This window comes from Maylandia zebra, linkage group LG20 (genome assembly GCF_041146795.1).
Source record: "Maylandia zebra isolate NMK-2024a linkage group LG20, Mzebra_GT3a, whole genome shotgun sequence".
In the NCBI taxonomy this organism is placed as follows: domain Eukaryota; kingdom Metazoa; phylum Chordata; class Actinopteri; order Cichliformes; family Cichlidae; genus Maylandia; species Maylandia zebra.
In genome coordinates, this window is record NC_135186.1 from 32,198,830 (window position 1) to 32,223,956 (window position 25,127).

The window sequence follows — 25,127 nt, forward strand, 5'->3', positions numbered from 1 at the left end:
ATCCGATTAATAATGCTGTCAAATTCATGTATAACCTTTTAGTGTTTTTTGCATATTAATTATACTCAAATATAATTATGATGGTGACCCTACCTGTACAGAAGCATACTAAACAACTCACAATCTAACAAACATTAATGGCCCACGATGTTATAAATAGTGAGCCTGATCCTTTGCTGTGAGAGTATAACGATCATTTCTTTTGTCAGTTTGGAAGAAATGATCTCATGAAGTTAATATTTTTTTAAATTTTGCTTTTTCCCTGTTTGTGTTTTCCTTTTCTTTTATAAGTGAAACTGTGATCACAGCTACTTCTGTTCACAGCATGTAATAATACTGACTGTCTGGGGCGTTGTTATTTGTTGTGCTAGGGTTAGCAATTTAGACATATGTAATCCATATTACTCTTGCCAAATACAACAAACACCTAGGAATTTGGATTATAATTTGATTTTAATGTAATATTGATAATCATTATCAGTCCTTTCATTTTATAATCACACATCCACCCAGGGTCATAGTCATAGTGATAGGGCTGAGCTCTATCCTGGCATCCTTGAGTGAAAGGTAGTGTACACCCTGGCCAGGTGTTCAGTCTATCATAGTCATATTCAGCAATAGGAATGTGAACAAAAATCAAACTAGGATTCCTGCAAATGAAAAGTCTGTCTTTGACTGTATCATCCAACTGATTCATCAGACCTCCAGCAGGTAAACCTTATTCATGATATAACAAGGTAACAAGGTAAAAAATTAAACAGTAACTGTCATGTGTCGTGGGAGTGTCTGGTTGGGTGTGAGACGAGTTCCAGTTGCCTGTCCCCTGGGGTGGAGTTTTGTCTGGGCCATCATATGAAGGGTTCACTTAAACCACCGCTGCCTGCCACTCTCCACCAGTTCGTTCTCTCCAGATCCATCTCCTGCTGTGCTTATCAGCAGCGCTGGTCTCATTTCCACCCAGTTCTCTGGTCTACCTGCAGACTCAGGATTTCAGACTCACCATTCACCTCACCCTGCCTCTCATGTCAATCGTGGCTATCTGTCCCCTCTGGACCCCCTGGAGCCTTGATCCATCTCACCCACATATTTCTCCTTGTGTTCCATGTGCCTGAACCTTTCTCAATCCCCTGGTTTCCCATGGCACCTGTTCATAGTTTCTGTTAATATCCAAGCTAGTTTAAGGTGATCACTCCTCTATATATATAAACCATGTAAATATCCATCCATCCATCCATCCATTTTCATCCGCTTTGTCCGGGGCCGGGTCGCGGGGGCAGCAGCCTAAGCAAAGAGGCCCAGACCTCCCTCTCCCCAGCCACCTCCTCCAGCTTATCCGGGGGAACACCAAGGCGTTCCCAGGCCAGCCAAGAGATATAATCTCTCCAGCGTGTCCTGGGTCTGCCCCGGGGCCTCCTCCCGGTGGGACATGCCTGGAACACCTCACCCAGGAGGCGCCCAGGGGGCATCCTTGTCAGATGCCCGAACCACCTCAGCTGGCTCCTTTCGATGTGGAGCAGCATTTACCATGTAAATAGTTTGTGCAATTCAGTCTACTTCCCTCATGTTTCCAGTTTGTGGCAGTAAGAGTCTAAATGCGAATTGCATTCTAAAACCCACTTCAGTGAATAATATGAATCTACAAAGAGTCAAAGAGACTATAAAATGTGAACTATAGACCCCTGAGTCATTATCATTAAACCTCTGGTTGCTTCATTTTTTCTATTTTAAATCAGATACTTTAAAGGTTTTAGTAAAGTTGCATTATCATGGTGAGGCAAAGTGCTTTATGTCCCTGTGTGTCATGAGCAGCTATAAAATGCCTTTTCTTAAAGGACAAATTGGGTTTGAATTTGAGTTACAGCAGGCTGTCGCCACTGCAACACAGCCCACAGACAGCAAATAACAGGAATCGGACTCACCGTCCACCCTTGTCTACAGCAACCACCTAGCATGACCTAAAAAACATTGTCTTTCCTCATAACTATCAAAAATATGAAATGATTAGCAAACAGTGAATCTGTTACAGCTGCAGAGAGCTATGGTGGTATCTTTGGAAGCTGTTTCCATAGCTAAGAGCCAGGCTGCTCTTTGTTAACTTTAGCTCTGCTTTCAATACAGCACTCCCAGACAGGCTAATAGTTAAACTGCTGGATATCCTACTTCCTTCTACCACCTGCTGCCTGGATCAGAGACAGTCAGACTGTGTCCAGAGAGTTGGAGTGGGGCCTCATCTTTCCTCAGCCCTCAGCCTTAGCTCCCCACAAGGTTGTGTACAGTTGAGTCCCCAACTGTACACTCTGTACACACATGACTGTGTTAGTTCCAACCCAGACAACGCAGTCATTAAGTTTGCAGATGATACCACCGTGGTGGGGCTTATCTCTGGGGGAGACGGGACGGCGTACAGAACTGAAGTTCAGAGGCTGTCACATTGCTGTGTATACAACAACCTGGACCTCAATGCCACCAAGACAAAAGAACTGGTAGTTGACTTTAGAAGGAGGAAGTCTGGGCTGCAGCCTGTCAGCATCAACGGGGAGTGTGTGGAAAGGGTCTCCAGTTTCAAGTTTCTGGGTGCGCACATAGACACAGACCTCTAATGGAGCTCAAACACCTCTGCGGTTTTGAAGAAGGCCCAACAGAATTTCCACTTTCTGAGAATCCTCAGAAAAATGGACCTGAAGAAGGAGCTGCTGATTATCTTCTACTGCTGCTCCCTTGAAAGTGTACTGACATACTGCATCTGTGTATGGTTCTCCACCTGCACCACGGCACACAAAAAGGCACTTCAGAAGGTCATTAATATGGCCCATAAAATCATTGGGCATCCTCTTCCGTCCCTGAAGGACCTGTACAGTACTCTCTGTCTCAAGAGGGCACGCAGTATCCTACGGGACTGCACACACCCAGGACACCAGGTGTTTAAGCTGCTGCCGTCTGGCAGGAGATTCAGGCTGCTGAGGTCCTGGACAAACAGACTCAAGGATAGCTTTACAACAGGGCAATAGCCCTAATCAATGCAAACAGCGGACCTGATTGGCTACCTCCCTGGACTTGTTTGGGGGGGTAACAACAATGACAATAATAATACTTATATTTACAAAAAGAACAAGGTGCAATAAAAATTAATGTGCAATAATAACACTGTGCAATATAGATACATTTATTCTTCATTTTATTACTAAGTTAAGTTACTGTGTCGTGTCGTGTTGTATGTAGTGCCGACGTGGGACAGTTTTCCAATTTGATTGTATTATTGTACTATGTGTGACTGTGCAATGACAATAAAGAGTTATCTGATCTTATCTTAAATATATATATGATATGACGTAACCACGGAGACAGGGTCAGTCATGTTAGCTAGCAGTGACTGTTTACAACAGTGAATGGGATGATTGTGTGCACAGCCTTCACACACCGCACAAGGTAAAGACATTACTCGTTCAATTTTGTTTTTCCTTTCTTTCTGTTATTTACTTTCTGTTGGCCGTCACCTCAGGTTCACCATTACAGCCTACAAATGTACACCGTCTAAATATTAACACATTTGAAAGATAAAGTTGTTTACAAACATTCATGTCTCAAAAATAAGCACAGCTGTTCATGTTTGTCAGTGTAGTTTTATTTGTAAGAAAATTATTAACTTCATATTGTGTACCCAATCAAAGAACATTTGATAAGTCTGTTATATTCCTGTGCCCTATGTGAACTGGAATACATATATATCCTGACAATTATAGTTGAGCAAAATTCAGTTAAATCTTGAAACAGTAGATACGGGTAGAAATGGGATCAGAATAATCTTTGCATAGTCAAAAGTGGATACCTCCTGTTTGCATTCCATCATATTAAAAAAGAAACTACAGCACACTCCATGTGATTTTGCATCCACTTCCAAATTGTAGTCAAGCAGCCCAGTCTCAGAAATAGGTAACAGAAATGTCTCTAATGTAGACCTGTAGAGTTTAGTGTAAGCATTAAAAGATCATAAAGGAAACTAACATTTATGTCAAACGAATTTAAATAAAAAATGAACAGGCACTTCATAGATGTTAAAAGAAAGGAACTGAAAACAACACTTTTAAAACAGTATTGTGGGGTGTAGGTGGTCATCGAAATAGAAAACAGAACTGAAAAATTTCCAAAAACAAACATTAGCATGCACTAACAGTTATCTTGGGGGTGGGTCTCCCATGACAAGATAAAAACAATTTTCTGGGATACATAAATTTCATAATGTATGTGTCATGGTACTGGGTCGTGTGACCCAGTGTTTGAGTTTTATGTATTTTTTGTAGTCATTTTCAATCTAGTTAAATTCTAGGTTGCTGTTCAGACCTTATTTCTTAGTTATTTCTGTCATCTCCGCCTGTACTCAGTCTCCCTGGTTCCTGCGTCTACGTTTCATGTCTATGTGGTTACGTTAAGTTCATGTCATGTTTTATCTCCATGTCTATGTCTCCGTGTTTCCTGTTTTATTTTCTAAGAGTCTGGTGTTCTTTGTTCATTGTAGTTAGTGTTACTCTCCCCTGTATTGTCATTGTGTTTCATTCGAGTCAGCTGTGTCCTCATGTGTCTCCACTTCCCCCGATCACCTCATGTGTGTATTTAAGTCCTCAGTCTTCCTTTGTTCGTTGTTGCGTCGTCTGTGTCCCTCCCCTCTAGTCAAGTTAAGTGTTTTTCAGGATTCTGTGCAGTTCATGTTTGCCATTTGGTTTATGTTGTTTTTCATACAGCCGCACGATGAGGCTCCGTGCAGGTCATGTTCATGTCTGTTTCGTCACGCCATTTGGTTCACAGTTTCCATGCATCTGCACAGCAAACCTGTAAAGCATCTCATTGATATGTGAGGAATGGGATATGATAACAGATGTCTGGTCTTACATCAATAAACTATAAATACCAGGAGATAGTTATATTTTATTATATTTGTATTATAGTTTATAGCTGATAGATATTGAATTTACTAAATAGCTGGATGAGCATGAAAAATATGTCCAGAATTTAGAGTTGGATGTCGAGAAAATAGCTTCTAACCAGTTCCTCCGTTACTGGATGGCTTCTCAGTAAAGGAGTCCAGTAAACTTTACGGTTCTGCTTTTATTCACCAGGAACTATAAGGGAAGCCTTTCAGTGCCTCCAGCCTCCTCTGAAAGACTTCTGTTCCACAGTTTTCCAGTTTGATCATTTTGATGTTCTCATCCTGTGGATAACAACATACATGGATGGAGGTTTATTGTTAACTTTTGTAAGGTGTATTTATTTAACATATCCAGCTCCAACCCCACTGTGATCCTTAACTGGATAAGCACTTAAGAAAATGTGTGAATAAATGGACATACATCAGCTTACTATATTTATCCAAACAGACTGGACCAATAATGCTTCACTGAATTAGAGATTTTAATAATCTCGTCAATGTAAAAATGTCTCATGCTGATATACCTGCAAACCTGACAAAACTGTTTTTCAGACTACATGTACAGTGGGGCAAAAAAAAGTATTTAGTCAGCCACCGATTGTGCAAGTTCCCCCACTTAAAATGATGACAGAGGTCAGTAATTTGCACCAGAGGTACACTTCAACTGTGAGAGACAGAATGTGAAAAAAAAAATCCATGAATTCACATGGTAGGATTTGTAAAGAATTTATTCGTAAATCAAGGTGGAAAATAAGTATTTGGTCAATAACAAAAATACAACTCAATACTTTGTAACATAACCTTTGTTGGCAATAACAGAGGTCAAACGTTCACTATAGGTCTTTACCAGGTTTGGACACACAGTAGCTGGTATTTTGGCCCATTCCTCCATGCAGATCTTCTCGAGAGCAGTGATGTTTTGGGGCTGTCGCCGAGCAACACGGACTTTCAACTCCCGCCACAGATTTTCTATGGGGTTGAGGTCTGGAGACTGGCTAGGCCACTCCAGGACTTTCAAATGCTTCTTACGGAGCCACTCCTTTGTTGCCCGGGCGGTGTGTTTTGGATCATTGTCATGTTGGAAGACCCAGCCTCGTTTCATCTTCAAAGTTCTCACTGATGGAAGGAGGTTTTGGCTCAAAATCTCACGATACATGGCCCCATTCATTCTGTCCTTAACACGGATCAGTCGTCCTGTCCCCTTGGCAGAAAAACAGCCCCATAGCATGATGTTTCCACCCCCATGCTTCACAGTAGGTATGGTGTTCTTGGGATGCAACTCAGTATTCTTCTTCCTCCAAACACGACGAGTTGAGTTTATACCAAAAAGTTCTACTTTGGTTTCATCTGACCACATGACATTCTCCCAATCCTCTGCTGTATCATCCATGTGCTCTCTGGCAAACTTCAGACGGGCCTGGACATGCACTGGCTTCAGCAGCGGAACACGTCTGGCACTGCGGGATTTGATTCCCTGCCGTTGTAGTGTGTTACTGATGGTGACCTTTGTTACTTTGGTCCCAGCTCTCTGCAGGTCATTCACCAGGTCCCCCCGTGTGGTTCTGGGATCTTTGCTCACCGTTCTCATGATCATTTTGACCCCACGGGATGAGATCTTGCGTGGAGCCCCAGATCCAGGGAGATTATCAGTGGTCTTGTATGTCTTCCATTTTCTGATGATTGCTCCCACAGTTGATTTTTTCACACCAAGCTGCTTGCCTATTGTAGATTCACTCTTCCCAGTCTGGTGCAGGTCTACAATACTTTTCCTGGTGTCCTTCCAAAGCTCTTTGGTCTTGGCCATGGCGGAGTTTGGAGTCTGACTGTTTGAGGCTGTGGACAGGTGTCTTTTATACAGATGATGAGTTCAAACAGGTGCCATTCATACAGGTAACGAGTGGGGGACAGAAAAGCTTCTTACAGAAGACGTTACAGGTCTGTGAGAGCCAGAGATTTTCCTTGTTTGAGGTGACCAAATACTTATTTTCCACCCTAATTTACGAATAAATTCTTTACAAATCCTACCATGTGGATTCATGGATTTTTTTTTTCACATTCTGTCTCTCACAGTTGAAGTGTACCTCTGGTGCAAATTACTGACCTCTGTCATCATTTTAAGTGGGGGAACTTGCACAATCGGTGGCTGACTAAATACTTTTTTGCCCCACTGTATGGAGCGCCGTTAGTAAAGTGAAACATGCTGAAATTAACGGCAACATTTTTCCACATTTAGCTCTAAATCTAAATGTTAAATCTAAATGTTACAGGAAACTGAATATTTAGCTAACATTTAGCAAATTTAGTCTCCATTTCACAATCGCCGCAGCACATGTCCAGCTAAATCGCTGGACATGCTGTTAGGCAATCTAACATTTAGATTTAAATATAATATTTAGATTTAAAATTTAGATTTAACATTTAAAATTGTGTTTTAAATGTAAGAAGTTACAAATATTTTACTAAATGTTGTAAAACATGACTTGAAAAAAACATGTTTTTGTAAGGTTTTGAGCTAAATATAGAAAAATGTTGCCGTTAATGTCAGCATGTTTCACTTTACAAACGGCACCCCATATATATGCAGCTGTCCTCCTATGTCAGCTAACACGTTGACATTTATGTCACAATTCTGCATTTGTCTGTCTGGGTTCCTATTTTTAGAATTCTTACTTACTGGAGTTCCCCCATGAATGAAATCAGTTCTTCAGGTGACTCAGCAGTCCCACAGTGATAACTGAAACTTTACTGTGAATTTGTGGCAGCGATGAATCATTTTACTGGTAACTTTATTAACTAGTAACTTAATTAGTCATGACAGAAGCTAATATTTCTGTCCTAACATTGTTTAAACAGTAACTGCTTTATTACAATATAAGGTAACGTTTACACCATAACGTTAAGCTAGCACCTTAAAGATGGTAAAACACGTAATAATAGGTATGTCCCAGTTCATAGGTCGAAGGACCCGGCCTTTGCGGTCTGCACGGGCTGTCCTTCAAAGACCGAGAAGGCTGGAAGTGCGAGGCTGTGAAATGGGACAGTCGAGCCTTCAGATTTGCATCACCAGCTGTCTCGGTGGAGTTTAATAAACTCAGCCATCTGCTCCTTGCTCACTGATATATAACAGGACACTGGAGTAAATACTCGACCATCTCACACTTCTGTTTAATAGTTTTCTGTTTGACGTTTATTCAGCTGTGTGAAAACTATAACTATAACCAGCTATCGAGCTAGTTGGTAACAGACGTCTCAGAAAACGTCGAAGCACTTTTGCAAATATGTGATGTCTTAATAAATCAAACAGATATTTGAAGTTTACACAGCTACATTCTCACCTGAAAATATGCTAAAAGTGTATTTTGTGACCCAGAAACAGTAATAGGAGTAATATTGAAACTAAGTAGCTGCCGCCATTGTTAGAGACTGGAATTTGCTGGGCTGCGCTATGAATTCTGAGATAGGTTGGGCCACGAAGGACACACTCGACCCATCCGTCAAATTCAGGGAAATGAAGGACGCATTTGTCAGCTGCATTTGGAGGAATCTTTAAAATGGGACAGCCTTCGTCGCCTGGCTGTGACGTAATTGGCCTTCGAATGATGCGGCCTATGAATTGGGACATACCTTTTATCTACAAATGCATCTCAAAGCTGTCTGTGAAGGTTCTCCGTCATCGAGGTCATCGTAGTCTAAGGAGCATGGAAAAAAAAACATCTGGACTTCGTTAAATTGCTTGAGGACGTTTCACCTCTCATCCGAGAGACTTCTTCAGTTCTAGGGTCAAATACTGGACTGGTGCTCTGTGACTCTCCACCATTTGACCCTAGAACTGAATAAGCTTCTCGGATTAGAGGTGAAGCTAAACCAAGTGACAAGAAAAACTATGGAAACTACATGAAAACAAAAACATGAATGAATTCAAAGTAGAATAATAATTCTAACACAACTCAGAATGGAAGAACATTAATAGAAAGAATAGTAAAACTCAACCTACAATAATAATTAAAACTAAAGCTGTGGAATAATAATTAAAAGCAAACTTAAAACTTTCAATAACAACCTGAAATCACAAAATAACCCATCAAGACTCACAGGCAATGACATATTTAGGACTTATGTTAAATTATGTTTTAGGTCATAAATGGTTTTAATTGCAGCTACTGTTGTGTGCAAAATTGCAGAATCTCCATAATAAATTTGTCTAAAAGTCATAGTTTTATCAAGAGTGAGTCTTTTTGACTGGGAAAAACATAAACCTGCCACTTTTACTTATCCAAAATGTCTGATGAGGTTCCTTTGCTGGAATGGAGCATTTTCTTTATTCCAAACATGATGCTGCTAATTTAAAGCAAATGACCTGCTAATTACAATATATTTGAAAATATCTCGACTTTAATGACAAAGTATAAAGTAGTATTGCTTCTGATAACAACCTCAGAGGCTTTAAACCTTTAGGGGTGCATTTACTTTGCTATCTGTGGTAAACGAACGTCTGTGTAACGTATACACCCATGGTGAGAGCGGAAAAACTGCGCGATCACTTCTTAGAGAGGAAAATAAATATAGGTGTTACCATAATTTTACATGAGATATCCTGTGGCATTTTAGAATAGAATAGAATAGAATTCAACTTTATTGTCATTGGACATGTCACTAGTACGAGGTAACGAAATGCAGTCAGAGGATATCATAATCGACTACATTACGGTTCTTTCACAAAAACTCTTGTGTATTCTTGCAATCTTAAATTGTATTCTTGAATTGATTTACCACCTTTAAAAATATTTGCAAAGCTGATTTTCCTCAAATATTTGAAACATTTAATTCAATTGCTGGAAATGTGTTGTACATAAAAAACAAAAATGAGATCTAGACAAAACAGTTTATTTTACTGAAAAATAAATAAAAAGACAGAAAGCATCCACTATGCACTTACTATCAAAAATAAGGGAAATCTGAATAAAAATCATTTAATTATAGTTAGACAGCAGAACAACAATGAGGAGGCTTGAATTCAAATGCTCAAAGTATAGATATACAGTATATACAACATAATCAAAATTGACTTTCAGCGTGTGTACATACATGTGATATGCTGTTAACATTAACCTTCTATCAGCAGTGAAGCATGCAGCATCATATCCTGTTTGTTTTCACACATTCAAGCTGCAAACCTCCCATGCATGACACCATGCAACTACATCACAAATGCAATAACTCGTCTTTCAAGTATTTTTTAAGTATTATTTTTGCTTTTTAGTAAAAAGCAACATTTTTGTGTTTCTTACAAAAGTCTCAGATGAGTCTCAGATGAGGCGTACTCCTCATGTTCATCGGCACATTTCAAGTATCCGTGAGGTTAGAGGTGTACAGACTAGTGACAGCTTGGCGAGCTTGTTGGAGTAGCTGTCTGAGCTGAGAACAAACATCTTCACTTACATGCAGGTAAACTAGAGGATTGAGCGCACTGTTCAGACACACAAGGCCACGGCTTATCTGATGACCAATATAGACTCCATTAGACCATTTATGACATGTCCCCTTGATTACGCTTAGTCTTGACAAGAGGTTGAGATTTTTTAATATATGATAGGGGATGTAACAAACAGAGAACAGAAGAATCAAGATGAATAACAACTTTAAGCTTCTTTGTTTCAGTACTTCATCAATGTTATCATTGTGGCAGAGAACAGCAATCATATGTCCATAGCAGCTGAGGGTGATGAACAGGGGGATGCAAAATCCAGTGAGTGTCCATCCCAAACTGTATTTCAGATAATCTTCAATGTACTTTTCAGAGGTGGTATCAAAACACTTCTTAGTATTGTTTATGGGTGATTTGGGGACGAACATGTCTGGAAGACTTTGAACACTCACCAACAGCCAGACCATGACTGAGATAGCCACAGAATGAGTCACAGTTATTCTCCCCATCATCCTCATTGGATGGACAATAGCCAAGTACCTGTACACACTGATACAGGTGAGGAATCCAATGCTGCCGTATAAATTCAGGTTGAAGAAGAATCTTGTTGTCTTGCAAAAGGCTTCTCCAAAGATCCACTGATCACCCTTGAAGTAGTACACCATCAGAAAAGGGAGTGTGAGCAAATACAAAATGTCTGCAAGTCCAAGGTTGAAAACGAAAACAGAGACATTCCCCAGTTTCTCCCATTTCTGCAGCACTGACCTCAATCCCAGTCCGTTAGCCACCATGCCAGTGATGAATACTAAAATGTAGACAGGTGGCAGGAATTTTCCTGTAAAGTCAAAGCTGATGCAAGAAGACTTGTTCATTGCGTCCTTGATAGCAGTCGGTACAATTCCTCCTCCTCGATGAGTGAGAGCCTTCACTGCACAGATCAAAGCACACACACATTTATACACTTCCTGAGTTGCGTCTGTGGGCTATGAGATAACTGACTCACCTCTTTCACTGAAAACAGGAAAATGTAACCATGCAGAAGTGGCAGTTTTCACACGTTTATACACTCTTTTGTTTGCTCTCATCCTGACAAAGCCATATGAGAAGTGAAAAGTGAAATAAGTTCAGCTCTAGTTTTTAGCCTATGCTTCCACAGTCTGAATCTCTGGGTTTTCAACATTTATCTTATGCCTGTTCTACAGCGTGGTTCTGTCCTGCCTGTTTAGCAACAATGAGACTGCTATGCAACAGAAAATGACCACACAATTAGCTTGTAAAAGCAGTTTCAAAACTTAAATTAACATACCAGAAAATCATTTGTGTGGATGTTACTCTAACACATACTGCCCATATTGATACTGTCCCAGCCTTACCCCAATGGTAGTGTGTTCCCCCAGTAGCACACTGCTCCCCCATCTCCTTTGGGACCTGTGCATAGCACTGTGGGCAGACTTACAAAACAGAGAGAGGTCCACAGTGTACCCACAGTATAGCATGCATTTCCATTCTGCCCTTTGTCTTTGACACAGATGGCAGCAGATCTGGTGCAGTGCTAGCCCAGGTGATACCCGGCGGGGAGAAAGTGGTGGCATACCATAGTCGGGTCTTCAACAAAGCTGAATGCTGCTATTGTGTCACAAGGCGGGAGCTGCTCGCAGTGGTATGTGCCATACACCACTTTAAGTACTACCTCGGGGGCCTCCACTTTACGGTCAGAACTGACCATGCTGCCTTGCAATGGCTCATGCAGCTAGCACGCTGGATTGAGAAGCTGCAGGCTTATGATTTTGAGGTTGTACACAGACCTGGGGCCCAGCACAAAAATGCAGATGCGCTTTCCCGCAGACCCTGTGCCCAAGACGGATGCCACTACTGTGAGAGGAAGGAAGCTCAGGAGGAGGACCAATTGGTGCCCGATGTAAAGTGTGCTGTGACAGGGGTAGAGGAACGGCCATCGCCTCTGTCAGTGCGCCCCAGGGCAGCTGTGGCTACAATGTAGCTGCCATCGCCAGTGTGTGAATGTGTGTGTGAATGGGTGAATGACTGAATGTAGTGTGAAGCACTTTGGGGTCCTTAGGGACTAGAAAAGCGCTATACAAATGCAGGCCATTTACCATCTGGTCAGAGGCTGGTTGCTGTGGATGCAACAGAGTAGAGACATCAATAGGAGGAGGATGCTGACATCAAACCAGTGCTTGGGTGAACTGAGGAACAGGGACAACCCCATGTTGTCACGGGCCACAAAGGGACTCTGGTCCATGTTTAATGCCTTGTGGCGGTACAATGGAGTGCTGCAAAAGGGCTGGAAGGAACCAGCTACTGGCAAGATGAGGTGGCAGTTGGTGGTCCCGCGGGCCCTGCAGGAGATGGTGCTTCGCGCAGTGTATGGGGCCCCAGGGTCTGGCCACTTTGGTGTCACCAAAACACTCCGCCGCCTCCGGCAGGAATTCTATTGGGCCCAACATAGGCGGGATGTAGAGGAGTTTTGCCGCTGCTGCGACAGCTGTACAGCCCAAAAGTGGCCTACAGCCAAATCCCATGCCCAACTGCAACAGTTTTCGGTAGGGTACCCTATGGAGAGGGTGGGGATGGACATTCAGGGTCCTTTTCCCCGCACAGAAAGGGGAAACCGCTGTATCCTCACAGCTATAGACTATTTCACAAAGTGGCCAGAGGCACACAGTTTACCTGACCAAGAGGCCAAGAAGATTGTGGATGCTCTGGTGGAGGGGATGTTCAGCAGATTTGGGGTGCCTGAAGTAATCCACACGGACCAGGGCAAGAACTTTGAGTCCCGTGTGTTTGCAGCCATGTGCGAGAAACTAGGCTCCCATAAGACCTGTACAACACCCCTCCACCCACAGAGTGATGGTCTCGTTGAGAGATTTAACCATACACTGGCAGAGCAACTGGCGCTAGTGACGGCTAAACATCAACGTGACTGGGACACTCATATTCCCCTGGTCCTCATGGCATATCATTCAAGACTCCACTTCGTGCTCCCCTGCCTCTTGATGTTGGCCAGGGAGATCTGGACTCCAGCGGAGATGATGATGGGCCGACCCCCCGATGCTGATGGGGATCAATCAGGTCCTGACTATGCGAGGAAGCTCCAGGATCGCATGGAGTCAGCTCATGACTTTGCTAGGAGGAAACTGATGAGTGCGGGGGTGCGGCAGAAGAGGAACTACGACGTCCATTCCAGAGGCCGACATTTTGACATCGGGGAACTGGTCTGGGTGTACAACCCCTATAGGAAAAAGGGTAGATGCCCTAAGCTGGACAGTGACTGGGTTGGACCCTGTAAGGTTCTGGAACGCCTGTGGGAAGTGGTGTATAGGGTACAACTGCCCCCAAGGGGACGGAGGGTCGCCCTGCACCGGGACAAACTGGCCCCCTATTGGGGCGCGGCCACTTCACTGGGATAATAGGGTGGGCCACGGACAGATCTGGACTCCACCCCTACAGACTCCACCACCATTGTGACACACAATGATGGTGGCCAGTCAATCAGATCAGCTACCAGTGACAGAGAGTCTGGAGGAGAGCATGTGTGTGGTTGGCTGAGAGTGTTTGGGGGGCGGGTGTTAGAGAATGTTGTTGTGGGTGTGTGCGGAAAAAAGGAGCGAGAGTCAGGGGGGGTTGTTTTGATTCTGGAGACTGCATTTTTCCCTGTCGTTTTGTTGTTGGCTACAGCCCACAGTAGCCTTTGTTACTATTCTTAATAAACACCGGTAACCGGAACACCGATCGTGTCTGTCTTCTGTCGGAGGGACGCTACAAGATAATTGGACTTTTAATAGAGATCACGTTCACTTTTTTCATTTCAGAATGTATCTTTATATTCAGCTGCTCATGAACCCACAACATCCTTATATCCACCACTGTAGCTTTCTAAGCATACTAGGTATTTTTAAGTGAGACTGAAAAAAACCCTTAAAGGAACAATAAAGAAATATAACACATTAAGCCAGTATCATAATAAGAGTTATTAAAAGTTAAATTTATCCACAAAGCTGCAAAAGGATTTTCTTGTTGATTTTAGTGTGTATATTGGTGTGCTACAAGCAAGTTTTAACAGCTCATCAGCAGCAGAAAGTCATGACAGATGAAGTGACATAATTAAAAGCTACAGTTTGAACAATGTAACTATTTATACAAACATAATAACCACAAAAAGCACAAAATCCAGTGGGAGTAAAAATACAGGGCATACTTTAAAAAAATCACTGTACACGAGACACCTCTTTACAGTTATTTACATCAGAATAATAAATGAAAGTGCAATGTAATCCCATTATGCCACACACACACACACACACACACACACACACACACACACACACACACACACACACACACACACACACACACACAAAGTTCAAAAGTTAAAAGCTGCATTGCTCACGTCAGAGAATATCTAGAAATTGTCATTACAAAAGTTGTAATCGTTCTGTGGGTTATGTCTTTAACAAATACATATTTCTACATCACTGAAAGTTGAATTTATAGACACAAGTTACAAGTTAGAAATAAAAAAATCAGTCTTTAAAAGTATGTTCATGACCAGTTGACATCATGGTCAACTGTCTTTAAGTTATAATATAGATTTTAGGTGACATGCTTCTCTTTTTACAGGCCAGATTTCAACAATATTGGATGAGTTTAATTTGATCCATTTTCCCAAAACTGAATTATAGTATATCTACGTAGTGTTTAACTTTAGCCTAAAGATTTGGGAAAAGTCAAGATGTTTTCAGTGATTTTAAAATATTGCTTTTGATATCCAAGGCGAAACATTATTGGGAATCACTGTACTGAACAATTCTGGGAGGAAAAAAGAAACCAAATCAGTGCACATCTGAAAGTTATTTGTAAAAGTATTTCTAGAACTTACTTTGTGAGTTATACATGTATATTACAGTCCCTAGCTCTCCTACATTTATGTTTCTTTTCTCCCTTTCTTGTAAAACATGTCTACTTGTTTTCTATTGACTCTCAGATGAAGTCACAAACTGGCAGAATGATGCTTTCCAGAAGTTGTGAGCTGTAAATAAGTGCAGACATATTCATCCAAAATCACAGTTTTCTAAAATAATAATATTCTCTTTCAGTGTCCATTTGTTGTTTACGTCAATCCACCTGGGGATACTTTTATTGTGAAGCCATTGAAACATTCACTGAAGTCTATAGTTTTAGTGAGTCCGTGCTCTTACACACTGATCAGGGTCTGTATCCCCACAGAGCGGGATTTGTAAAAGGTGCATAGGGGCAGTTATTATGACAGGCGCATGACTGGATCATCATTACAGCTCGTTGCAGCAGTCTGCCAGTGGGACATCGGAAGGTCACCTCAGCAGTGCTGGTTTGGTAAGGTGTGCAGCATCGCGAGTCAGTGCACTGACCACAGTAACGGACTCGGTAGGCATGAGTGCTGTAGCAGCCCTGGTGAACTAGCCGAATGGGTCCCGGTGACGTGTAGCTGGCCTTGCAATTTCCTTTCTGTCCCCACTGAAACAACAGTGAGAAGAAGAAAAATCAGGTAATCAGTGTAATGATTCAGTAAGGCTAAAGATTCAAGATGTTTAGGTAGACTTCATGACAATATGCATTTTTTAATATATTTTATCTGCACATCAGTAACATAGGCCTACAAAACCTCTAAAAAATCTCTAGAGCCTCAAAGCCTCTAAAAATAATTGATGGTAAAAACAGTGGTTAAAAAAAAAGGTCAGTGAAAGGTTGTAGTTCAGTTAGTTAACGAGTATAAACATTGACTGCAGATTTACAGGAAGGCCGACTCCACTCTGCTGCACGAAAGTGGGACCCACAGTTTTTCAGTGACTAGTGGGAACTACTTTATAAAGTCCCCTTTAGTACTTTTAACACTGAAATGTTTAATTTTTTTTTAATGTAGTCTGGGTTTAGAGGAACCCCTCCCCCATCTGATTGATGAAATCTGTTTCAGTATCATTCTGTGTCAAAAGGCAGACGAGAGAAACGAAACAAAAAGTAGAATTGTTCTGTCACAGCTTCATTGTGGTGTCTAACTAGACAGATTCTTATCATTGTTTTCGTAGTTGCCTTAAAATGTCTTTTTACCTTTTGTGATATTGTGTTAAAAATGATGACATGTCTCTGCATACTTTGTGTGACCCGGTGAACTTTCTCGTTACAGTTTTGAAAGAAGCTATACGTGAAACTGAAATCAAAGGTAAAACCTGACAGTACGTGTAAATGTACACATTTACAGGATGTGGGTTTTGTTAGCGCTCACCATGGGCTTCCTTGGGGCCGGCTGGAAAGTGTGGCAAGGTCGCACCTTACACAGGCGAGTTTCTATTTCCAGTTTGCATGCAGGATTCTGGTTAGAAACCCGTGTGGAGACCCCCGCCCCACAGCTCTGGGAACAGGCACTCCACTGGGTGCTCTGCTCTACACAAGAGGAGGCAGGCGAAAACTTGTTGTTTTGAAGGTGATGCCTCTGCAAAGATGGCCATAACTGATCCGGTTTCATTGCTGGGTGGGGAGGGAAACCAAACAAACCAATGAGTACAATAAGAGGAAAATTCATGTCCAACGTTCATGTTGCGTTAAGTAGACAAATGTGATTCTAGTCTTTGTGAAAATTTAGCACTTATTAAACTTCTTAATGAAAGTTTTAATTAATCAATAAATGTATTTATCTATTCATTTACTTCAATAAAGCTTATTACCTGTTTTCTTAGCATATAAACTATATAAAGTATTGCAATTATCTATGCATAGTGTGTTACACCCACGGCTCCAACACCATTGTGAAGTTTGCTGACGACACAGTGGTGTTGGGTGCCATCTCCAACAACGATGAGGCGGCCTACACGGACGAAGTGAAGAATCTGGCATCATGGTGCCAGGACAACCATCTCCAGCTGAACATTGGCAAGACCAAGGAGCTGGTGATGGACTTCAGAAGGAGTCAGCACAGAGACTACAAGCCCATTATCATCAATGGAGCTCCAGTGGAGAGGGTGCAGTCCTTCAAGTATCTTGGTATCCACATCTCCTCAGACCTGACATGGTCTGCCCACATTCAGGTCCAGACCAAAAAGGCTAGGCAGCGCCTGTACCACCTACGACAACTGAGGAAGTTCAGGGTCTCTCCAAAGATCCTCAGGATTTTCTATACAGGCGCTGTGGAGAGCATCCTCACACAGGACATGACATCGTGGTTTGGGAACAGCTGTGTGAAGGACCAAAAAGCTCTCCAGAGAGTGATCCGCACAGCAGAACGCTGCTGCAGGATTGCTCTCCCCCCGCTTCAGGACACCTACACCAGGAGATGCCGGACTAGAGCAGCGCAGATACTGAAGGACCCGTCCCATCCTGGCAACAAACTGTTCCAACTTCTGCAATCTGGTAGAGGGTTCCGCATCATCCGGGCAAGGACAGAGAGACTCAAGAGGAGCTTCTTCTACACAGATGCCGTTCTTCATGTGCCCTGATGGGCTGTTTTTATTTTAATCTGGGCAACTTTTTTTTTCATTTATAGTAAGTGTATTATAATGAGCAGCTTTTTCCTTTACGGTAGTCAATTATCACATGATACTGCTCAGCCAATCAAATCATTTAGCACGGGGAAAACAGCTTACTGAGTAGACGTGATGCAGAACAGGAAACTGAGAGTAGAAGGGGTAAAGCTGAGATGATTTATATGTAGAAGCTAAGAAGAAAAAACAGAAGGGGGGACTCAAACTACACCTTTCATTATTTTTAAATCAGTTTATTTGAAGACAACTTTATCAAAAGCTCTTTCTCATTATTGAATGCAAACCTTATTATGCTTGGAATTAGCAAAGAACTTTTTAGTATTATATTATTATTAGAATAAGATAATAGTAAAGATTGTTGAAATACTGTTGAATTGTATTTTCTTTTGTGTGACAGTTCCTGACTATATACTGGCATCGATACAACTGTGTACTGCATACTTCAAAATATATTGCATTTACTTAGAGTGTGGGACTTTATGATGTTGTGGACCCTTGTTTGAGGAAATTTTCTCAGTGGACCTCCTTAAATTTCAATTGAATATCCCTGCTCTTGCTGAAGTGATTAATCACTGTGGGATCCTGCTTTGAGGTGGCCTATTGCTAACTACCTGAGCTGCTGAGCTACACAAATACTGGAAATGCATCAAACCTTTAGATCAAATTCTAAATGCACCAAAACTAAAACAACAACAATCTGAGACTGCATCATTTCATCAATGCTGACGATTCCCTACCTACCATACAGGAATTTAGTCCTGAAACCAGGATATCTAGATGCAAATGAGTTTGGCATATTTTAGGGAAAATGAAAACCATCTCTCTAAGTTTTTATTTAAATTTGTGTCAAATCTTGCCAACTGCAATAATCCTTCCAACTCTAAAAGTTACTTTTAAGTTGGGCAAATCCCCACGTTTGCCAAAACGTTCATGGAGATCTTTTCATAACTTCTGAATAATCACACTACCAAACAAACAACTACCAGTGCAGAACTGTTCACAATCTAAGCAGCTGACTCCTCTCATTACCTCAGCACTTACATATTTATGGTGATCAGCCTGCTTATATAGCTTCCTCTTAATCCAGCTTCCCAACAGAGTTTGAAAACCTTTATTTTAAAGTAAAGTAAAATGGATCCTGTTTGGACTTTTTCACCTCTCTGGTTCTTTTTTTTGCTCACATCAAATTTTAAAGCTACATTTAGTGCATTTTTGTGCAAATAAAAGCCACAGAACTAACACATAGAAGTCATAATAACCGGCTAACTTTCAACGATGACACAGTAGGTTTTGTATCGAAGCACAAAATGTTCCTTTGCTGTTCTCATAACTTAGTTTGAGTCAGACAGTGTTTGGAATTCCAGATGTTTTCAGACTGGCTTCATTTCCCCAACACCCATCTCATGTGCTCACACACTCCCCCTTTAATGAAGTAATGAGGTCTTGACATGGCTTCATATATTTAATTGTCACACAGCTTTGGTTGTTGTTATGAAACTGAGAAGCATGGTGACTGAGGGGAAAAAGGATGTTTTCACCCACAAAAATGTGGTTTATATTTGGATTTGGGGAGTTTTCCTTTGGCTTGACACACCCCGTTTAATGCACAAATACTCCAGTAAAAACTTCCAGACATGACCGCCGGTAACAGAGCTCATAAAAAGGAATGAAGGATTATATTACATATGGATTGATCATCAGTGAGGAGCAACTAAGACTCATACGCTACATGAACATACGTTTGGCACTAGAATCCAGACACTGGAAAATATGTTGTAGACATCCAGCTCTGATGTCAGGAAAATTTAAAGGAATCATTAAACATGTCAGGCTAGCTCTTTTCCCCACCTGTAAAACATCAAAATACATCTGTATCAGAGAGTCATGCATCCATTACCTGTAATTGCATCCTGAATGACCGTGTTTTCAAGGTTTTCACACACCCATTCCTTGCAGCATTTCCCAGGTAGTCGGATGTATTGTGGGTTGGGACAGTCTGGAGTGGGAAGACGAGCATTCAGTGGACAAGCTGGCACGCAGGTCACCCCGCCCCCCCTGCAGCGGCAGTAAGTGTCACAGGAGGGCTGGAACGACTGCCCCTCCTGGTAAAAGATCCCACTGACCTCACAGCCCAGATCCTTCTGACCTGTTAGAAACACAGACGTTGTCTTTGCTTATCCATTGATGTGGAAACTTAATCAGGAAATGGACAGATTAAGTTAGGTGGAAGAAGCAGAAGAAAACAAGAGAGAGGTGAGGACACAGGAGCTGCTGTCCCTGCAAGTGCTTGCATCACTTTATGGAAAAGCAAGTCTCTTCAGTGAGACACTGTTAAGTTGTTTTTCATTTGGAGTGTTGTCTCTGCAATTTATCATGCTCATGGGTAATTATTACAGGAAATGTGTCAAGAGCAGTCCTGAATCCACTCAGCTAAGCAGACTCTAACATTAAGTGTCAGTCTGTGTGTCCCAGTCATGCAAACTGGCTGAGGCTCTATCTACTCCCTCCCTATGTGTCCTCCACCCTTATAGCCTACCCACACAGACATGGGCCTGGTTGTTTGCTTGTTAGAAGTGACACTCACTGACACACTCCCCAGGTAACCCAGGGAAGCTGGCGCTGTAGTCGCACTGAAGCCCTCGCAGGTTGTCACAGGGAAACATCTCAGTACAGGACTCGCCTAGTTGCCGGGCACACACCTGGCAACACCGGCAGCCATCCAGCACCAGGGGTACTCCTGTGGGGCACTGAGGGACAGGATTGGGGCAAAGGCATGGCCTGTCACACAACTGGCACAGCACCTGGAGGAGCAAGAAAAATAAGTTAGAAGGTATGACAATACGACAAAACCTGAAAAGATGAGAGAAAATCATCATAAATCAGTCTTCTGATGTTATGATCATTCCAGTACCAAAATTATTACTCTCATTCCTTAAGAAAAGAAGCAAAGAAAATATTATAAGCATTCTCAGAAGCTGAATCGGTATCCAACGCAATAAAGCACTGCTTCCAATTACATGTGTCTGAAGGAGCCAAAACACAGGCGAGGTCTGGCCAAGTCCACTTTCACTTTACAAGAGAAGCCTTCAAGGTTTTACAACAAAGTTACTGTAAAGAAATGCAGTCAACAACTTTTCAAATACATAACTGCAAAAAAACACAGGTGGGACTTCTTATTCATATTTTACATCATATTCAAGGGAAAAAATGTAGTCCCCCCTTTTATGTTGTAAGAGTTTTCTGTCTGTATTTGTGATGTTACCATAACACTGAATGTCTACTGGTTTCTAACAGTCGGCTACACAAAACGAGGAGGTTGATGACAAGTAAAGTGTGATTTCACTTCAATTTCTGGCATTTGATCAACCAAAAAAAGACATTAACAACTAGGTAAAAATAAAAATATTAACAACAGTCTTGCTTGTCTAATACATCACCTTTTCTTGATGGATGACTTTAATCATCTCATCTTTATTTCAAATCATTGTAATAAAATCAAGGCAAATGTCGTCTTTCTTTCAGAAAACATTAACAAATACTTTAAAAAGGAAATGTGTTGATCAATGAAAGAAGAAAACAAACAATTCAGCATTACATACCTACAATACTCTCTGATAAAAGTCTCATTCAGAATCGATTACTGTAAATAAGCTGGAGGAGGCCTCACCTGTGTAGTCACACACAGCAGTACAGCCAAAGCAATCACACAGTCACACAGTTGTCGGTCCATGGGGGCTTGTGTTGCTGATGGAGCTCGGTCTGTCTCAGTGAACTGTGTGACGGTGTGGTGTGACCAGTGCAGCTGTTTGCTAACTGCTCCTTCTTGCACCGCCTGACATTTATAAAGTCTGGACGCTGATGTCACGGGCTGACTACTGTGTAAACAGCAACTGGACTAGTATCAGATGTTTTACATTCCTCCTCCCTGCTGCCCATTTCCACTTCCATACACACACTCTTTTTCCTCTCCTCCCTCTCTTTCCAGTCTTGCGGGGTTCTAAGTTTGCACAGCTTCACATAAGCTAAGGAGAGAAAAATACATTAGCAAGGTTGTCAACAAGTCAAACAACTTCCAGGGCTTTTGTGGTAACAATTCTGATTTAAGTGGAGAAGAATTTATGTAGCTTATGTTTACATAATCTGCTGGTCAGTCAGATATAGTTCATCTTTTCACAGAATGAATATAGAGCAGATATTTTCACGGTTTTTCATACCCAGATCCCTCAAATGCTTGTGAAGCCCAAATATGTTGAGTAGTCAGACTTAAAAGAGACTTAATCCTTCTCTTAGCTGTGGTTTCCATGGTGTAAAGGTGGCATGTCTGAGGTTTGCATGAATTTGAATCATTGTGATCTCTTGTGAGAGAAAATGAATGGGAACCTGAAGGCAAAAAGCAGAAAGAAAAGTGGCAGATGAGACAAATTCAGTTTAGCTTGAATACGAAGTACATGAAGTACTAACCAGGAATTTGAAACGTGAGGCTTATTTGAAATCACTATGATGGTGTTGTTCTTAAACATCATAATTAACGTCAGGACAGGACCATCACTGCAAGCATGTTAATGTGATGTAATACCTTTGTGACCTGTGGAAAAACACAGCAGCTGCAAAACGTTTTGGCAGAAACACTTTAAATCCAAAAACCTTTCTGATGTCTATTGAGGTGATATAAAGAGCAACAAAAAGTTAGTGTAAGAGTCAGAATGTGGTGGATAAACAATTCCATTTCATTTGGGAAACTGGACAAAAAGGTCAGCGGAGATTTTTGTTGACTTCCTCTTTTTCAATATTATTTTCATTTTCAGTTGCAGTTTCGTTATGTTCAAGCAAACAAAGCCCAGAAGTTTGAACTAAAATAAACATTTTAACAAATCCCAAATGTGTTGGAAAGTCAACTTCACGCTCACTCACACCCAACACAGTTTCAAAAAGTTTTAAGACTAGTTTTAGATGAAGTATTTTTCATCATTTACAAAGCTGTGACATCACAACAACCATTTGGTCAAATTCACCTGTGAGACTTGAGCAGTTTTAAGTCTTATGTTCCAGGAATGACACCAACATGGTCATAACAGACTGTAACAAATGAATGAATATGGAATTGCAAAAACAACCAAAACAAAACTGCAGTGAGCCAATATTCAGAAATACCCATTTTAGAAAACACAGCCTCTCAGCAGAAATAAATATGTTTACAGCCTAACACAAAAAGTCACTTTGCATTTTAGCTGCACAGCTCAGGTCGAGTGGTTTAGAGATAAAGAAGAGTTGCTTTGGACATATGCAGAGGATGGACACTGGATGCACTAGGCCAGGGGTCTCGAACTCCAGGTCTTGAGGGCCGGTGTCCTGCAGGTTTTAGATCTCACCCTAGGTCAACACACCTGAATCAAATGATTTGTTCATTACCAGGCCTCTGGAGAACTTCAAGACATGTTGAGGAGGTCACTTAGCTATTTAAATCAGCTGTGTTGGATCGAGGACTTCAGGACACTGGCCCTCGAGGCCTGGAGTTTGTGACCCCTGCACCAGGCAAAGGATGTTGACTACAGAGCTGTTAAGCAGGAGGAAAAGAGGAAGACCCCAAAGAAGGTTTATAAAATTCAGGAGGCTATGCAGAGGGTTAGATAGAGCTGGAGGCAGATGATCCATCATGGTGACCTCTAAAGTGAAGCTGTATCACAGGGTAAGCCCTTTATCACCCTTGCTAACTCTAAACCAGGGGTGGGCAACTCCAGGTCTTGAGGGCCGGTGTCCCTGGAGGTTTTAGATGTGTCCTTGAACCAACACAGCTGATTTAAATGGCTAAATGACCTCCTCAACATGCCCTGAAGTTCTCCGGAGGCCTGGTAACGAACTAATCATGTGATTCAGGTGTGTTGACCCAAGGTGAGATCTAAAACCTGCAGGACACCGGCCCTCGAGGCCTGGAATTGCCCACCCCTGCTCTAAACGGTACTATCTTTCACAAAATAAACATCAACATTTCTGATAAGACTTAGACCATGAACTCATTAGGAACCTTTCAGATATCTGTACAACAAGATTTTATTTTGAAACTGGAAGTTTTGCCCCTGTCAACCATTAGAAAGAATCCAGTTTTAAGACACTTCCCCATTAATTAGGGCTATAACTCGTGTTACAATTCACTCTGAGAGGACATGAGCAAGCAAAACCACCAAGTTACTGGTTAGACATGATTCATAACCACAATCGTTACATCATGATGGCAGCAAAAGTAAAATCAGCAGATTACCAAAGCAATTAAAAAACTGTTTAGTAACCAAGTTGGTTTCAGTTTTTTTCCTCCAATCCTTCATGCCAGTGTGGTGATATTTCCCTGGGTAAGCAGGAGCTTTGACCTGTTTCTACAGCAACGTTAAGAACATATCTCACAAAAGTGACATTAAATTAAAAAAACATTTTTTACCACTATTATATACACAAATTATAACAATTATTCGTGTTGTGGCCACATTTGTAAAAAAAAAAAAATAGCAAAAAGATTGCAGACAGTCATCAATTGAAAGTAATTCATCATTATAAAAGAATTCAGTCTAAGGTAAACTAGGAACAGATGACTAAGATTCAACAGTACCCATTTCTCACATGCCTGGACGGTTATGCTAGATGAAAATCAGTGATTCATCAGGAAGAAATCACTATGTGTGCTTAATTTCATTTGGATGTTGAAATGTTAAGTCTGAATCAAGAAGTTTTGTTTTGATTCTAGAAATAAATATAATTTGTTTTTATAGCACTGTTACACAAAATATAACAACAACACAGTCAAAGCCACAGCGTCCCTTGACCTAAACAAAAATACTCAAGCCATTGACTTAAATAGAAAGCAAGCCTTTCATTAGAAAACAATTCAGTCAGAGGAACACTAGGAATAGATTCCTAAGTTTCAACATCAGCTTTTTCTCACATTATATGGGTGGGCAAGAAAGACATCCAGTCATAACTTATAAATAAAAGGAGACAGACATAAAGATAGAGAAGAGGAAAGAATGTGTGTAGCTTACAGGTGGACTCCAGGTGGCCTGCCAGTATGAACATACTGCTGGGGCTCAAACTGAGCTTTCTCTGAAACTATGCTTTCCTGGCCGCTACCATGTGCTTTCCATGCCCTCCAGAAATGACCGAACCTGGAAGGATTGCATTGTAATAGCTGCTAGCCCCACTGTAACATGCAGCAAGTTTAAGCAACTAAAGCCATAAACATATGTATAAAAAGTAGAGGAAAAAT

General features: G+C 41.4%; 2 protein-coding genes across 2 annotated transcripts; both read right to left on the bottom strand.

The window, feature by feature from the left end:
* Nucleotides 1-9,784: 9,784 nt before the first annotated feature.
* Nucleotides 9,785-11,344, bottom strand: LOC101475768 (P2Y purinoceptor 1). The gene has a single exon (XM_004560290.4). The coding sequence runs from the start codon at nucleotides 11,216-11,218 to the stop codon at nucleotides 10,265-10,267; it is 954 nt and encodes a 317-aa protein (XP_004560347.2). The 5' UTR covers nucleotides 11,219-11,344; the 3' UTR covers nucleotides 9,785-10,264.
* Nucleotides 11,345-14,481: 3,137 nt separating this feature from the next.
* ccn5 (cellular communication network factor 5) lies at nucleotides 14,482-22,691 on the bottom strand. Its single transcript, XM_004560287.3, has 6 exons — nucleotides 22,090-22,691; nucleotides 21,543-21,897; nucleotides 20,460-20,676; nucleotides 19,773-20,021; nucleotides 16,624-16,865; nucleotides 14,482-15,857 (listed from the first exon to the last, which is right to left on the bottom strand). Exons 2-6 carry the CDS (start codon nucleotides 21,603-21,605, stop codon nucleotides 15,570-15,572), a joined length of 1,059 nt encoding a protein of 352 aa, XP_004560344.1. The 5' UTR covers nucleotides 21,606-21,897; nucleotides 22,090-22,691; the 3' UTR covers nucleotides 14,482-15,569.
* Between the last annotated feature and the right edge of the window lie 2,436 nt (nucleotides 22,692-25,127).